The 16,218-nt window shown below is 50.5% G+C and overlaps 1 protein-coding gene across 1 annotated transcript; it reads right to left on the bottom strand.

The window, feature by feature from the left end:
* Nucleotides 1–1,293: 1,293 nt before the first annotated feature.
* Nucleotides 1,294–15,509, bottom strand: Rfc2 (replication factor C subunit 2). Its single transcript, XM_038345649.2, has 11 exons — nucleotides 15,369–15,509; nucleotides 11,015–11,084; nucleotides 10,163–10,204; nucleotides 9,669–9,775; nucleotides 8,141–8,242; nucleotides 7,900–8,000; nucleotides 5,564–5,721; nucleotides 4,961–5,026; nucleotides 4,115–4,195; nucleotides 3,136–3,249; nucleotides 1,294–2,132 (listed from the first exon to the last, which is right to left on the bottom strand). The coding sequence occupies exons 1-11, from the start codon at nucleotides 15,473–15,475 to the stop codon at nucleotides 2,022–2,024; spliced, it is 1,059 nt and encodes a 352-aa protein (XP_038201577.1). The 5' UTR covers nucleotides 15,476–15,509; the 3' UTR covers nucleotides 1,294–2,021.
* Nucleotides 15,510–16,218: the final 709 nt, after the last annotated feature.

Raw genomic sequence — 16,218 nt, 5'->3', positions numbered from 1 at the left:
TCAGAGCACTTGGAACTTCATACAAACCTTTGTCAGCTGCCCTTGAGTGCTGGGAACCCAGCTAGGGTCCTCCGGAACCTAGTTCAGACTCAACCCCTAGCCACATCGCTCCTGTTTTCTGAACAAGTGTCTGTCATTGAACTTGTAGCTTGCTGACTGGGAGCCCCAGGTACCCCATCTTCAACTTGCCAGCACGAGGATTGTAGGCGTTCACCATTGCAGGTGGCTTTTACCTGGGTGCTATGGATTCAAACTTAGGTTTTCATGCTAACATAGCAATCACTTACCCACAAAGCCATCTCTTTCTTAGTGTGTACAGGCATGGTCAGAGGCCAGCTCTGACACTGGGGCTCCTTCCACCTTCAGAAGGGCTCCAGGGACAAAACTCAGGTCAGCAGGTTTGCGTGACAGGTACCTTTACTGGCACTCTTGTCATGTCACACTCTGTAGCCCAGACCTGCATCAGCATCACGGGTGCTGGGATTGGCACTGAACTCATGGCAATCCTTTGCATCAGCATCACGGGTGCTGGGATTCTAGGTCTGTGCCACCATACCAGGCTCTGGTAAAGACCATTGCCAGAAATGAAGATCAAGGTTTTCTTTTTCTTTTTCCTTTTGAGACAAGGTTTCTCTGTGTAGCCCTGGCTGTCCTGGAAATCACACTGTAGACCAGGCTGGCCTCGAACTCACAGAGATCCGCCTGTCTCTGCTTCCCAAGTGCTGGGATTAAAGGTGTGTGCTGCCACTACCACCTGGTTTATGATCAAGGTTCTTACTCAATAGAAAGGACCCTGAGGTCTGGAGAAGAACGGGCTGTGCACTTCATGTCCAGCCCCTTTCCCCAGGACACCACAAATTCATTCTGAGAGGAAAAATGCCGTTAAGTTAGTATATTAGAAGAAATACCTAGAACCCAATCATTAAGACATTGACACAGGAGGCTCTTAACGTTTTTCAGGCGGGCCTGAACTCACTTTAACAGAGGCTAGTCTGAACTTAGCCCAAGTGCTTGGCATTATAGGTTTGTGGGACTGGGGAGATGGGGAGGCAGTTCTGGTTATTCTTACAGAGGCCCTGGGTTTAATTCTGAGCACCCATATGGAGGTTTACAAGTATCTGCAACTTCAGTCCCAAGGGATTCAATGCCCTCTTCTGGCCTTCATGGGTACTGCATACACATGGTGCACAGGTAAAGCACCAACACACACACAGACAAATCAACCTTAAAAATAAAAAAAAATCACTCATACACATTAAATAATTTGAAATATTATGGTGTATGCTACTGTACTTGGCTTCATTTCTTAAATTTTATTTTTATAATTTTACTTATCATTGTGTGTGCATGTATGCAGGGCCCAGATGACATCTTTTATTGAGACAAGTCTCTCTATGTAGTCCTTGAACTCGCAGAGATCTTCCTGCCTCTGTCTCCGAGTGCTGGGGCTAAAGGTGTGCGCCACCACACCCTGTGCTCAGAGAACGCCTGTCTCTGTGGTGTCAGCTCTTCCTCCTCTCATGGGCTCTGGAGATGGCATGCAGGTAGTCAGGTGCCTGGCCAGCACTTCACCCGCTGCGCTCACTGGCTGCGGGCACTGTTTCTACTAGCAGGGCACAACAGGCCTCAAGCAGTTAAGCACTGCAGGACAAAATCCTGAGACTGAGGAGGTTGGGGACCTTCCCGCCACGCCCCGTATCAGGCCTGCAGCTGAATTCAGATTAAAAGAAGCAGAAGTAGAAACCCTTCAGAGCTTAGTCACACAGTTGCCAGCGTGCTCACCTGACATGAACAAGCCCTGGGTCCCATCCCCAGCACTCAGGAGGCAGAAGCAGGAGGATCAGCAGTTCAAGGTCGGGCACAGCTGCAGGAGTTCGAAGCCAGCCTGGGCTACAAGAGACCCTGTTCCCCCAGAACAAGAAGCGAAGTGAGCATGTTCTAATAATGTCTTGGGCACATCTCCCATGACTGGAAAGCTGGACCATCAGTGTCTCAGTGACAAGGACCCTCCTCATTTCATCTCAACTGGCCACTGGAGCCATGGTCTTCTGACACAGCCTGGCCAGGAGCCCAGCCATCTGCAGCAAGGAGTTCACACCTTCTGCCACTTTCATGTGAGTGTATCCAATCTCCTGAAACACAAGCCAAAGGAACTGGTGGGTTAGACGGGAGTGTGGGCTCCTGTCTATCTAAACTGTGATTGGTTCAAAACAGACAATGACCTCAAAATGCATCACAGTAAGAGGACGAACCTGGCTTTACTCAAGTTTAGCTCATGCTGGAAAAGGGTGTTCCAGGCAGAGGGAGCAAACCCAGGGCTTCCAGCACTGAGCTACAGCCCCAGTCTACTAGGGTCTCACATAGGCCAGGGCAGTTTTAAAGCCCCTATGTAGCTGAGGATAGCCCCGAGCTTCTGAGTCTCCTGCTTCTACCTCCAAGGTATGGAACTATAGGCAGGCAAAAGAACACCCAGTTACTTTTGTTATTGTTCTTTTGAAACAAAGTCTCACTGTGGAGCACTGAAGGTGAGCACCACCACACCTAGTCTCACTGTGGAGCACTGAGGGGAGCACCACCACACCTAGCAGCACCCATCTTATGCAGGGCTGAAGACCAACCCAGGACTCTGCATACTCAAGGTGTGCACTCCCCAGTCAAATTCTTTTTTGTTGTTTTGTTTTTGGAGACAGGGTTTCTCTGTGTAGCCCTGGCTGTCCTGAAACTCTCTTTGTAGACCAGAATGGCCTCAAACTCAGAGATCCACCTGCCTCCACCTCCCAAGTGCTGGGATTCAAGGCGTGTGTCACCATTGCCCGGCTCCAGTCAAATTCATTAACCAAAGTTAAATGTACACTTGTCTGAGTTGGTGGTCCCACCCATGCAGAACAAGAACTTGGTTGGCAGCCATCTATCTCATGCGTGCCAGCATGCAGTGACGTTTTAGTTACAAATGCCTTTCCTAGAGAACAAGTGACCACGACACAGCCACACAGCAGAACACTGCTCAGTGGTAAGGCCAGGCAATGGGCACGTTACAGCAGAGCTGGAGGGCACTACGCACACTGAAGAAAGCAAGAAGCCACTAGACTCAAAAGGTGGCAAAAGCGCACAAGGTATTCCTGAGCTCTGACTAACCTTGATGAATTCCAGTTTCAAGTATTCGGCCATCGGAAAGGTTTTACACACTCGGAAAATGTTCCCGATGACGTCCTCTGGTGAGTAGCCCAGGTGCCACAGGTGAGCAAGAATCTAGATGAAAGACCCAACAGGCTCTGAACACTGTGACCAGGGGAGGGAGATGGAGTTGGTCCCACAGTGGTCCTAGCCCATTACCATCAGCTTGGCCCAGGTGACCCATGAGGCTCTGAGGAACACCTGAACCTTATGGAGGTGCTGGTGGCCCCACAGATGCCTTGTGTCACCCAGCCCTCTGATCACGCAGGTAAGTTAGCCCACTTTCCCAGCAGGCGCCACATGTCCTCAACCTCGGGCACAATGGTCTGACATCCTGCCTACATCGTGTCTCTACCCAGAGCTTTCCAGGGGGAATTCCTCACCGCTGGCTCTCCCAGGCTCAGTAAGGACCAGAGGACCTAAGCAGGGCAGGATTCCATTAGCCCCGTGTCTCCCTCCCTCCCCGTCCTCTTCCCCCAGTCTGGGGCTGTGTCTAGAGATAGTCCATTGAGCTTTGGCGGCTTGGGGTGGATTCTGGTAGTGTTAGGGTTAGTGTCAGGTTAGCTTTGTTCTTCATTGGGTAACCAGCCTCTGGCTGTACCTGTTTCCCTCCCTGGCACTCCAGTTTCTCGTTAAGCCCAACCCTGCCCTGCCCCTAGTCAACCGGACTGGAAGCTCCAAACAGATTTAAAAAAAATGTAAAGTGTGTTAGCCCCACGCCCCCAGCACCACAAGCTGCCATGCCTCCCACCATGATGGGCTGCAGGCTCTCCAAGGAGATCCAAGTAAAGCCTGCCTCTGCTGAGCTGCTTCTGTGAGGTTCTGAGTGACAAGCAAAGTAAGAAAGTCCACCCGAAGCCAAGAGTGATTTTAGGGGTCAAGGGCAGTGATGCGGAGTCCTGGTGCCACCATGGAAGTCAGGGAGGAACAAGAGGCCCACCTTATAAGCTTCATCGATGTTGGCATCCACGCAGTGCTGGATCATCTCCTTCACCAGCAGGGGGTGGGGCTCGTCACAGACCTGCGCAAACAACCAGGAGAGGCTGCATGAGGCCCCACGGACTAGTCGGCGCCAACTCTCCAACAACTGGCATGGGACTTGGGAACCCTTCTCACTTCCACAGACATCCCTAAATATGGCAGCTCCTGATGCCATGGTTACATTTCTCATATCCGAAATGAATGAACCACAAAGCAGGCAAAGGCCCCAAAGACTCTCTTCTTGGGTGGCATTAATGGCATGGTGCTGTGCATAGTGACACATGCCTGTATCCTCGAACTCAGGAAGAGCCGAGTGGTGGTGGAACAAACTCTGCTCAGAAAAAAACTAAACCAAACCAAAACAATACCCAAAACACCCTGGAGGATCTCAATTCAAGGCCAGTCTGGGCTATATATTGAGACCCGTCTCTAAAACAAATAAGTTGGGGATGGTGGTGCATCCATCCAGATGTGGAAGGTGGAGGTTCAAGGCCAGCCTGGGTACACAGTCTGGGCCACAGACCCTGTCCAGAAAAGAGGAAAAAGGGAGGGAAGGGGAGGGGAGGGAAGAGGAGAAACCAGAGCCCGGCCTACAGCACAGGGGAGCTCTGAGGGGAGGTGGTGAGGGAGGGAATCTAGGAAAACTGCCATAGGCTAGCGTGGATCTGCCCATCTGACACCACTCACATATGGACCCCGCCCAGACCCTCCCACTGGTCCCTTGGACACAAGAGACAAAGCTGTGGTGGGAAGAATGAGCATGGCTGTGTGGGCCACTGTTGTAGAGCAGCCCCAGCCCTGGTACCTTGAATACATTCTCGCTGTTGATATAGCCGAATCCCGAGAAGGTAGACTGCAGGTTGTTCAGTGCCTGGAGAGGGCAAGGCACGCGTCAAGGGTGACTAAGTCTTTCCTAGTCCTGCCTCTCAGAGAGCTGACGCCCACCGAGACTCGTACAACACTCACTCCTCAACCTCAGCTTGAAAGGTCAGTGTCCTGGCTGTTCTTACGTCAACTTGACACACAAACTAGAGTTATCTGAACGGAGGGACCCTCAACTGCGATCCTTCATGAAATCCAGCTGTTAAGCACTTTTTAAATTAGTGTTTGATGGGGGAGGGCCCAGCCCATGCTGAGTGACAACATCCCTGAGTTGGTGGTCCTGGGTACTGTAAGAAAGCAGGCTGAGAAGCCATGGGGAACAAGCCAGTAAGCAGCCTCCCTCCATGGCCTCTGCATCAGCCCCTACACTGCTCGAGTTCCTGCCCTGACTTCCTTCAGTGAGGAACAGCAACATGGAAGTGTAAGCCAAATAAACCCTTTCCTTCCCAACTTGTTTTTTGGTCATGGCGTTTCGTCACAGCAATAGAAACCCTAACCAAGACAGCAGCAACAGTCACCCACCAACCTGGCGCATGTCCCCTTGGGCTGTGAAGATAATGGCTTCCAGGCCATCATCTGTGTAGGGCACGTTTTCCTTCTCGATGACATTCATGAGCCTGGTGAGGACCTGAGCATCAGTGAGCTTGGTGTAGCGGAGCACTGCACAGCGTGACTGGATGGGCTCTGGACAGAGACAGCACAGTGAGTGCTCCCTGGCAAGGCCTGCTGCTTATCAAGACAGAGCTGACCAGAGCCAAGTGTCAAATTATCAGATAAGAAGCAAAGAGGCTGGACTGTTGGCTTTCCTGGTCCTGCCCCCTTGCTCTGCAGGGGGTCTTCTTCTCTGTGCTTGTGCTGTGTGTGTGTTTCCTTAACCCCCCCCCCCCCCCCCCCCCCCCGCCAAACGCCTGCCTTTAACTGCTGGGGGAAAAAAAAAAGGAAAGAGACCTGAGTTAGCAACACCCAGGTCCTGCTTCTGGACAGAAAGTAGGCCTCAGGACAGACACCACCACACATACAAGCCTCCCCTCCCCACAAGGAGTTAGGGGTCTCTGGAGTCACAGTGTGATGGGCGGGCCATTCAGGGAAGATCAGTTTTGTCAGACTGGAAGGGAACCCCAAACTCTTTGACTCTCCACAGGGGAACAAGGGACGAAGGTGCCTGCCTATAACCCCAACACTTGGGATTACATAGGGAGGTAGGGACAAGGGGATCAAGAGTTTAAGGTCAACCTCAGTCAATTCAAGGTTAGCCTGTGCTACTTGAGACTCTGGCTCAAAAACACAACGAACACCAACATCAACAATAAAAAAGGACAGGGGTCTAGATGACTTAGTGGATAAAGATGCTCACCACTAAGATTGACAACCTGAGTTCAATTCTGGGACCCATCTAGTTAATAACCGACTTTACAAATTATTATCTGACATCTAGTGGGGGGGGGGGTCCTGTCAGCATTAAGCAATTCGCTCACCTAGGCAGTCGTGAGTTGGTATACGGAAAAGGAGTGTGGTAACAAACCTATGTATGACCACACACACACACACAAACTTGGGTGCAGAAGGGAGAAGTGGGACAGAAAAGCCCCCACTGCTGGAGATCAGCAAAACAGAAATGAGACAGAGAGAACACACAATATGGTGACAGGATGACTCACGCAGTAGGTGACGGGAGGATGTGACACCAGCCTGACAGGGTAGACCAGTGCTGTGGGCAGTAGCTGGGCTAAAGGACAAAGGGCCCCATAAGGAGGCACTGTGGTGAGGGGGAGACCTGGCCATACCGGGCAGCCACAAAGCCTGATGCAGTCGATGCCAGGGGCTGCAGCACACGAAACAACCAGTGTGCTCAAGATGGGCTGAGTGGCTCAGGTCTGTCATCCCAGCAACTCGGGATGCCGAGGCAGGAGGACTGTAGGTCAAGCATTCCTGCCTACAAAGTGAGTTCAAGGCCAGCCTGGGTAAGGGAAGACCAGGTCTGAGAATAAAAAGTAAAGCGGGCAGCACAGCTAGAAGCCTGCTTAACATGCCTGAGCTGCATCTGCAGTGCCATAAGGGATAAAAACAGAGCCAGCAAGAGGGCTCCGCGGGTGAAGGCATGTGCCAAGTGCGGCAACCTGAGCTCAATCCCTGGGAGCTCAATCCCAGAGAACCCAAGTTTGGTTTCCAGCACCCACATCAGGTTGCTCACAACTGCCTGTAACCCCAACTCCAGGGCACATATCGCAGTCAAACAGATATACACAATCAAAAACAAAAACAAAAGTAAAGAGTAAATAAAGCCGGGCGGTGGTGGCGCACGCCTTTAATCCCAGCACTTGGGAGGCAGAGGCAAGAGGATCTCTGGGAGTTTGAGGCCAGCCTGGTCTACAAGAGCTAGTTCCAGGACAGGCTCCAAAGCCACAGAGAAACCCTGTCTCGAAAAACAAACAAAAAAAGAGTAAATAAGTAAAAAGGGAATCTCGGGCTGGAGAGATGGCTCAGAGGCTAAGAGCATTGGCTGCTCTTCCAGAGATCTTGAGTTCAATTCCCAGCAACCACATGGTGGCTCACAACCATCTATAGTGGGATCTGATGCCTCAGAACACTCACATACATAAAATAAATCTTTTTCTTTCCTTCCTTCCTTCCTTCCTTTCTTTATTTTTGAGACAGGGTTTCTCTGTGTAGCTTTGGAGCCTGTCCTGGCACTAGCTCTGTAGACTAGGCTGGCCTTGAACTCACAGAGAACCGCCTGCCTCTGCCTCCTGAGTGGTGGGATTAAAGGCATGTGCCACCACCTGGCAAAATAAATAAATCTTAAAAAAAAAAAAAAAAAAAAAAAGACGCCTCACTGGATAGTGACCCAAGTGGCATGCTCACCTATGATTTTGTCTGAAGCATTACAAGCCAGAGCGAAGCGGGTCGTCTTGGAGTAGATTTCCATGGTCCTCCTGAGGGCCTGCTGAGCACCGTCCGTCATGCTGAGGCAAGCATAAGAGGGCAGTGGGTGCCAGGTCTGGGGCATGGCCCACAATCCCTGTTGTTCGGGAGGCAGAAGCAGGAGGGCTGGAAAACCGAGGCCAGCCTGGGCTACTTGGGAACCCCCATCTCCAGCCCGCACCTGTCTGCTTCATCCAAAATGATGATCTTGTGCCGGCCCTTGGGAAGGGTGACCTTCTGCTGGGCGAACATTTTGATTTTATTCCTCACCACATCGATGCCCCTGAAAAACAGGAAGAAGGCATGTGTCACAAACGGAGGAACTTTTTATTATCATGGGGAGGGGTTTGCGTGTGCGTGTGTACATGTGTGTGTGCCCATGTGCATGCATATGGTCAGAAGACAACTTTAAAGACCCAGTTCTCGCCTTCACTTTGAGTTATATGGGCTGAACCAGTGCTCTCAAGCTGGCACAGCAAGTGCATTTATCCACTGAGCCATCTCTGGTCCTGTTTTATTTTTTTAATGTGTCTGCGCAGATGCAGGGCACATGTAGGCAGGTGCCTGTAGAGACCAGGTGTCAGAAGCCCTGGAGCTGGAGTTCTGAGCAGTTGCGAGCTGCCTGACGTGGGTGCAAGGAAACTCTGGGTAAGGGCAGCATGTTCCTTTTCTTTGTTTGGTTTTCGAGTCAGGGTTTCTCTGTGTACCCTGGCTGTCCTGTGACTTGCTCTGCAGACCAGGCTGGCCTCAAACTCAAGAGATTTGCCTGCCTCTGCCTCCCCAGTGCTAGGATCAAAGGGTGCACCACATGTTCTTAACTGTTGAGCAACCTCTCCAGCCCATACTTTTTGAGAAGCTCTTTATATAGCACCTGAGCAGACCTGGTACTCAGAATCCACCTGCCTTATCCTTCCCCGTGCTGGAATTTCCCACAGACAACCCCAAGCTCCCAAAGGGTTTGTAAATCCTCCTTGTAGCCCCAAGGGCTACAAGACCTTATTCTAACCTGGGAACATGAGCTAACAGTCAAATACACAGACCAGAAGGTGGGCTGTGGCTGCCGGGGCTGCAGAAGGGAAATGGGGAGGGGCATGAGGGCAGTTTCAGTTTTGCAGGGCCAGAAAGCTGTTGCACAATAACACGAACATGTTAACATGACTGAAGCTGACATTTGAAAGTGGTTTCAGGGCTGGTGAGACGGCACAATGGGTAAAGCCACCTGCTGGCAGACCAGGCAAGACTGACAACCTGAGTTCAATCCCCAGAACCCACATAAAGGTAGAAGGAAAAAAAATTCCACATGATTATGCTCTGATCCACACACACACACACACACACACAGGACAGGGTTGGGGGGGATGGTTCTTACAGCCAACCCTTACAACCTGAGTTTGAGCCTTAGGATCCACTTTGTGGAAGGAGAAAACCAGCTCCCAGCAAGGTGTCCTCTGACCTCCACATGTACATCGTGGCATATGCCTCTCCCCACAATAAATAAGCAGCAATAAGAACAAATTTTAAAGGGTATTTTTTTTAACATTTTCATCAAAACGAGGAACCCTGCAGGTGCTCCTCAGACACTCAGACAAGGCAATGATTCCCCTGTTAAGCGTGGAGCCAGTGAAGCAAGCACCAGGCACAGGCTAGAACCAAGTGGAGCCTTTAGACTCACGTACAGCAGGAGGGCTCCGCCTCCACTCCCACTGTACCTGTCATTTGATGCATTGAGCTCCAGAACTGCATCCTTCAGCGCCGGGCCCAGCAGAGCTCTCGCCAAGCAGAGGATGCTGGTTGTTTTGCCGGTTCCTGGGGGACCCTGTGGGTGAGAGCTCTCTGCTTCATGCAGGAAAAACCCAGAGGCTGGAGAGACGCCTTAGCAGTTAAGAGCACTGGCTTCCACTTCCAATGCCCCAAACGGGCTGTAACTCCAGTTCCAAGGGATATATTATCACTACCCCCACCTCCCAGGGAACCAGACATGCCAATGGTGTACAAACACAGATGCAGACAGGACACCCATACACATAAAAATTAATTGATTAATCAAAGGGCTCCCATGTAGACCTTGCTGCACCCACAATTCCCACTGTTGGCACTTGCTCCCCCGATTCTCCAACAACTCAACCAGGGACGCGTGGGCCTCCCCAGGGAGGGCGTGGACATGGGATGCAAGATGCCCAGGGGACCAGGCCCAGGTACTCACAGCAATGATGATATTGGGCACATTGCCTTCTTTTGCAAAGACCTAGGTAAAAGAGATTCATTAAGTTAAGTGTGGCTACATGCCTCTAATCTCAGCACCAGGGAGGTTGAGCGAATTTAAGGCCATTTTAAGCTACAAATCAAAGCTCTGTCTTGAAGACAAATAAATAGCCCAGGTGTGGTGGGTGGCACACTCGTTTAATCCCAGCACTTGGGAGACAGAGGCAGGCGGATCTCTGTGAGTTAGAAGCAAGCCTGGTCTACATAAAGTTTCAGGACAGTCAGGGCTACATAATGGGTAGTATGCTCAAAACAAACAAACAAACAAACAAAAGACAGTAACAAAACCCCCAAAGCCAACAACAATACAAGAAAGCACACTGTCTCAGCAGATAAGGTGCCTGCAAAGGCTGACAAGCTGTCATCCTTCATCAGGCCCCACAGGGTGACAGGAGGGAATCAACTCTGCCCTCCACTGAGGTAGGAAGATCCACCCTAAATGTGGGCGGCATCCTCCGATGGGCTGGGGTCCTGGACTCAGTGAAAAGGAGGAAGCGGGCTAAGTGAGAAGCATCACCCACCTCCCTGCTTCGGGTCTGTGGATGCAGTGTTACCACCTGCCTCACATCTCTGCCGCCGTGCCTTCCCCCAGGATGGACTGTGACCTTAGACTGTGAGCTAAAGCCAAATTAATCTAACCCTTCTTGATGTAAGTTCTGCTCACCATGTACTTTGTCACCCCAGCAAGGAATAGGTGATGTCACCCTCCTTCACCATCTCGGCCATCTTTCTCCATTCGCCACTAGCTAGTCAGATCCACATGTGATGTTGGAAGCGGTTACAGAGTCCTTACCTCCAGCCTGCTCACTGTGTCTTCATTGCCGACTATTTCATTCAGCTTTATTGGTCTGTATTTTTCAACCCTGTTTTAGGAAAAAGCAAATATTGTCATGGTTATCCTCTCAGTAACTAGAGGATCAGGCAGAAAAGGGCAACCCTGCAAATTCTGGCAGGATGGGACCGTGTTACCTGTCATGCCAACACAGGAAGGCCATGCCAGGAGGACCTCCAAGTTCCAGGCCAGCCTCTACCACATACACAAACTGCCTCAAAAATGAAGAACTAAGCCGGGCGGTGGTGGCGCACGCCTTTAATCCCAGCACTCGGGAGGCAGAGGCAGGCGGATCTCTGAGTTTGAGGCCAGCCTGGTCTAGAAGAGCTAGTTCCAGGACAGGCTCTAGAAACTATAGGGAAACCCTGTCTCGAAAAAACCAAAAAAAAAAAAAAAAAAAAAAGAAGAAGAAGAAGAAGAACTAAGAAGCCAACAAGATGGCTCAGCGTATAAAGGCAGTCACAGGAAAGCTACTCAGCCTTAGTTTAAGCCCCAGAACCTGGTGGAGGAAGAGAAGTGAGGCCCAGGTGCACTGTGGGACTGTTGCATGGCACATACAGTCACGAAATAAACAAACAACCATGGGCTGGAGAGATGGCTCAGTGGATGAGAGCACTGACTGCTCTTCCAGAGGACCCAGGTTCAACTCCCAGCACCCACACGGCAGCTCACAACTATAACTCCAGCTCCAGGGCATCTGACACCTTCACACAAACACACAGGCAGGCAAAACACCAATGTATAACAACAACAACAAAAATTTAAAAAACCTTCCAGGCATGGTGGCAGATACCTGCAATCCCAGGTATGTAGGGGGTGGAAGCAGAGAGAGACTTTCAGTAAGTTAAAAAAGAATGTGCTGGAGAAATGACTCAGTGGTTGGGGCACTTGCTGACACAGAAGACCCAAGTTTGAATTCTAGAATCCACACAGTGGCTCACAACCTCCTGGAACTGTAATCATAAGGGACGCAATGCCCTCTCCTGGTGTCTTCCCGTACTGCACGCACACAATGCACACAATGCCCAGACAGACACACAGACAACACTCACACACAAAAAATAAAATGAATCCCAAAGGGGAGGGAGGAGTCAGGCAATGGTGGCACACCTCTGTGAGTTCGAGGTCAGCCTGGTTTACAAAGTGAGCTCAGGAGAGCCAGGGATATACAGAGAAATCCTGTCTCAAAAAACCAAAACAAAATAAAAAACCCAAAAACAAGACCAAAAAAGAAGCCAACAAGATGGTTCAGTGGTAAAGGTGCTTGCTGATGGATCTGACCACCTGAGTTCAATCCCTGGGACCCACATAGTAGAAGAGAATCCTAGAAGTTGGTCTCCGACCTCCACACAGGTGATATAGCAGGTGCAAGACCCGCCCCCACTCCTCCCCCATCCTCTCAATAAAGAAATGCAATAAGAAAAAGCTTTAAACAAAACAAAGATAACAAGAGAACTCTGATATGAACTGGCTCCTCGACCGTCCACCCCACACAGCAGTGGAACCTCACGGTAAGCTGTGGTTTCCGTCTAGCCAGCTCTGCTGCACACCATTTGCAGACATTACGAGTGCACTGTGATGGACCCACGCACACCCACTTCCGTCACAGCAAATGATGTGAGTACTGCAATGCCAGGTCCCTGCTGCCCCGGGCAGACTGTGCTGACCCAGCCGGCCTACTCTTGCGGCCCGCAAGCAGCCACTGGTGGTTTAGGGCCGTGACTGGGAAGTCTGAGTGGGCAGTTAGTCTGTCCCCCACGCCCACGAGATAGGGTTTCTCTGTTCTCTGCATAGCCTTGGCTGTCCTGGAACTCCCTCTGTAGACCAGGCTGGCCTCCAACTCAGAGATCCACCTGCCTCTGCTTCCGGAGTACTGGGATTAAAGGCGTGCGCCACCACAGCCTGGCCATGTGTGAGCAGTTCTTAAGCAATTCTGAAATGGCACTTGGACACTTCATTAAAATATTGTTCCTTTAGAGATGGAGATGGCTCAGTGGTTAAAGCACCAGCTGCTCTTCCAGAGGACCCAGGTTCAATTCCTAGCCCCCACATGCAGCTCACAATCATCTGTGACTCCAGTTCCCGGGGTTCTAACTCCCTCTCCTCAACCTCTGAGAGCACTGCATACGCACACAGACATAAAATAGATTAAGAAACAAAAACCACTTGTGCCCATTTGGAATCTATTTCTTTATTTATAGACAGGGTCTCATGAAGCCCAGGCTAGCCTGGACCTCACTACACAGCAAAGGATGACCTTGATCCTTCAGTCCTTAATCTTCCCTGTAGTCTTGACTGTAATCCTCCCTAGTCCTAGGATTACAGGCTTCACCACATCCAGTTTATGAGGTGCTGGGGATGGAAATGTGGGTTTTCCGAATTGCAGATAAGCATCCTATCAACTGGGCCACATCTCCAGATGGCCTGGAACTCATGACCCTCCTATCACAGCCTCCTGACCGCTAAGTTCTGCCTTTTAAATAAATGAGCAATGTTAAGAGAGAAAAATGACCTTTTCCAGCTCTGGGCACAGATATGGCAGATTTACAATGATCTGACCATCGACATTTCCTGTGCTCTTCAATATATTCTGTTGATCTCGTTTCTGTTTTCAGAGACAGGGTTTCACCAGGTAGTCCTTGCCAGACTGGAACTCCCTTTGTAGACCAGGCTGACCTTGAACTCAGAGATCCATCAACTTCTGCCTCCCGAGTGCTTTCTGTTTTCTTTAAGCACACATACATACATACATGTTTAAGTTGTGTGTGCAAAAGCACAGGTGTCGGGGTCAGAGAGCAACTTGGGAGTCAGTTCTCTCCTTCCAACCTGTAGAGTCCAGGGACTAAACTCAGGTTGTCAGCCTTGGCTACAAGCACCCGCATCCCGAGCCATCTCATAAGGACTTGTTTCTGGAGACAAGGACTATCCTGTAGCCCAGGCTGGCCTCATATTCACCATGTAGCTGACAGTGACCTAACAGGTGTATGCTACTCCATTTGGACACCGATTTTCCTTTTACTTACTACTGTGGCGACCAGACAATGCTAAATTACATGCAATGTGCGCCTTTTTTTTCTTTTTCTTTTGAGTGCTAGGGATAGAACGTTAGGCTCTGAGAATGCCAGGCAAGAATTCTGCCACCAAGCCACATTTTCAGCTTTTGTAATACTTTCCCTAGTATTATTCTAGATCAATGGTTCTCAACCTGTAGATCATGACCTCTTGGGCAGTGTCAAACGACCCTTTCACGGGGGCCACCTAAGACCACTGGAAAACAGATTATTTACATTACAATTCGTAACAGCAAAATTACAGTTATGAAGTAGCAATGAAAATAATGTTATGATGGGGGGGGGGTCACCACAGCATGAGGGACTGTATTCAAAGGCCGCAGCATTGGGAAGGTGAAGAACCACTAGATAGTCCAGATACTTCAGAGAGCTAAGGGATGACTCTGCTGTCTGGTGCCAGAGACCCTACATTTGGTAAAGAAAAGCAAGTAGCAGTGGTGGGGCCATGACAGTATGTGCTTTTGTACAAATGTCTGCAATCAATTTTCATCCAAGAAAAAAACACACCAAACTCTAAAAACTGGGAGTGGTGGTAGCACACACCTATAGCCTTGGTACTTAGGTGGAAGAGAAGGTCGGCTCAGAATTTAAGGTCATTCTTGGCTATGTATGAAATTCAAAACTAGCTTAGGGTAGTGAGGCCTATCTTAAGAAAAATAAGGTGGAGTTGGTAAATTTTTTAGGTGATATTTTAAACAAACAATAAAAAAAATACGTGGCCATTATTAGTACTGCACAATGGCGCGCTATTAGTCAAGTCCAAGCTTCATCACTTAGGTGAGCTCTGAGCCATACATCCCTCAATTTCAATAAATTAAAAACCTCTGCATTTGCCTGGTAGCTCACATCTGTCATTCCAGCACTTGGGAAACTGAGGCAGGCCAGCGGACCTCGGGGCTGAGAATGGGACCGAGTGCATGTTTAGCATCCACGAGGCCCTGTGTTCCATCCCCAGCACGCCTGTCATCCCACGGGGGCAGAAGGAGCAGCAATTCAAAGTCATCCCGCTCTACACAGTAGGTTAGTGCACAGCCTGAGTCACACAAGACCCTGACACAAGGGGGAAAAAAAAGAGTAAGAAAGAAATCCAGTTTCAAAAAGAGAAAGAAAAAGAAAATCTGGACTCCCTGGGTCGCAGCTTCGGTGTTCCCCCCCAAACACAGCCTGCAGCCGGGTCCCGGGAGCTCGGCCCGCCCTCACTCGCCATCACCTCTCCGCGTGCGTTACTACGGCCGCGCGCTCACCACGGCAGTTCGTAGTGGCCGGCGCCGCCCGCAGTCTTGCTGGGGACAGGCGAGGGCTCCGGCGCCCCACTCTCGGCCGCACCACTACAGCTCTCCTGCACCTCCATTCCTACGCCGGCTCTTCCCGCCACCCGAGGCTCCGCCCCGTGACGTTTTCACGGAAGGCTCGGCCCCGGTTTCCGGGCAACACTGGGAGGGGAGCGGAAGTGGGCGTGGGAGGCGGTCTCTTCCCGCGCCTGCGCAGAGTACAGCGTAGCCACGCACTGGCCGCTAGAGGCCGCTGTGGTTGCAGGAGACCGTGTTTGAGGGGCGAGGAAGGAGAGAATGGCGAGATCAAGGGGGATGTCTCTAGGAAAGGCCGTTTGTGTCGTCTTATCATATTTTATGTAATTGTATTCTACTTCATTTTGTTTCGCTTTATTTTCACTTGTTTGGTTTTTTGAAACTGATTATTATTGCTCTGCAGCCCAGCCTGACATCTGATTAGCGGCCCTCCTCCTGCCTCAGCTCTCCTGGTGGAAGGATTACTTTTTTAAGTATTATTTCAGACATGCGAGTGTTTTGCTTGCATGCACGTATGTGCAGCACATGCATGCCTTGTATGGGTACAGAGGAGGGTGTTGGGTCCCCTGGAGCTGGAGTTAGACTCTTGTGAGTTGTCATGTAAGTCCTGGGAATCAAATCCAGGTCCACTGCAAGAAAATCTAGTTCTCTTTTTGTTTTGTTTTGTTGATACACGGTTTCTCTGTGTACTCCGGTAGACCAGGCTGGCCTCGGACTCTCAGAGCCCCACCTGCCTCTGTCTCCTCAGTGCTGGGATTAAAGGCGTGCTCCACCCCTGCAGGGTTGA

Source organism: Arvicola amphibius, chromosome 10, assembly GCF_903992535.2.
Source record: "Arvicola amphibius chromosome 10, mArvAmp1.2, whole genome shotgun sequence".
In the NCBI taxonomy this organism is placed as follows: Eukaryota; Metazoa; Chordata; class Mammalia; order Rodentia; family Cricetidae; genus Arvicola; species Arvicola amphibius.
The sequence above is the reverse complement of the archived record's forward strand: the minus strand, read 5'-3'. Positions and strand labels throughout refer to the sequence as shown.

Bases quoted from the DNA above. Each gene is read 5' to 3' on its own strand.
- Rfc2 (XM_038345649.2), bottom strand. From the start codon at position 15,475: ATGGAGGTGCAGGAGAGCTGTAGTGGTGCGGCCGAGAGTGGGGCGCCG. The intron at 11,085-15,368 runs GTGAGCGCGCGG...TTCCTAAAACAG, and splicing joins GGCCACTACGAACTGCCGTG to GGTTGAAAAATACAGACCAA. The intron at 4,196-4,960 runs GTACCAGGGCTG...TTGTTTGCGCAG, and splicing joins ACAGCGAGAATGTATTCAAG to GTCTGTGACGAGCCCCACCC.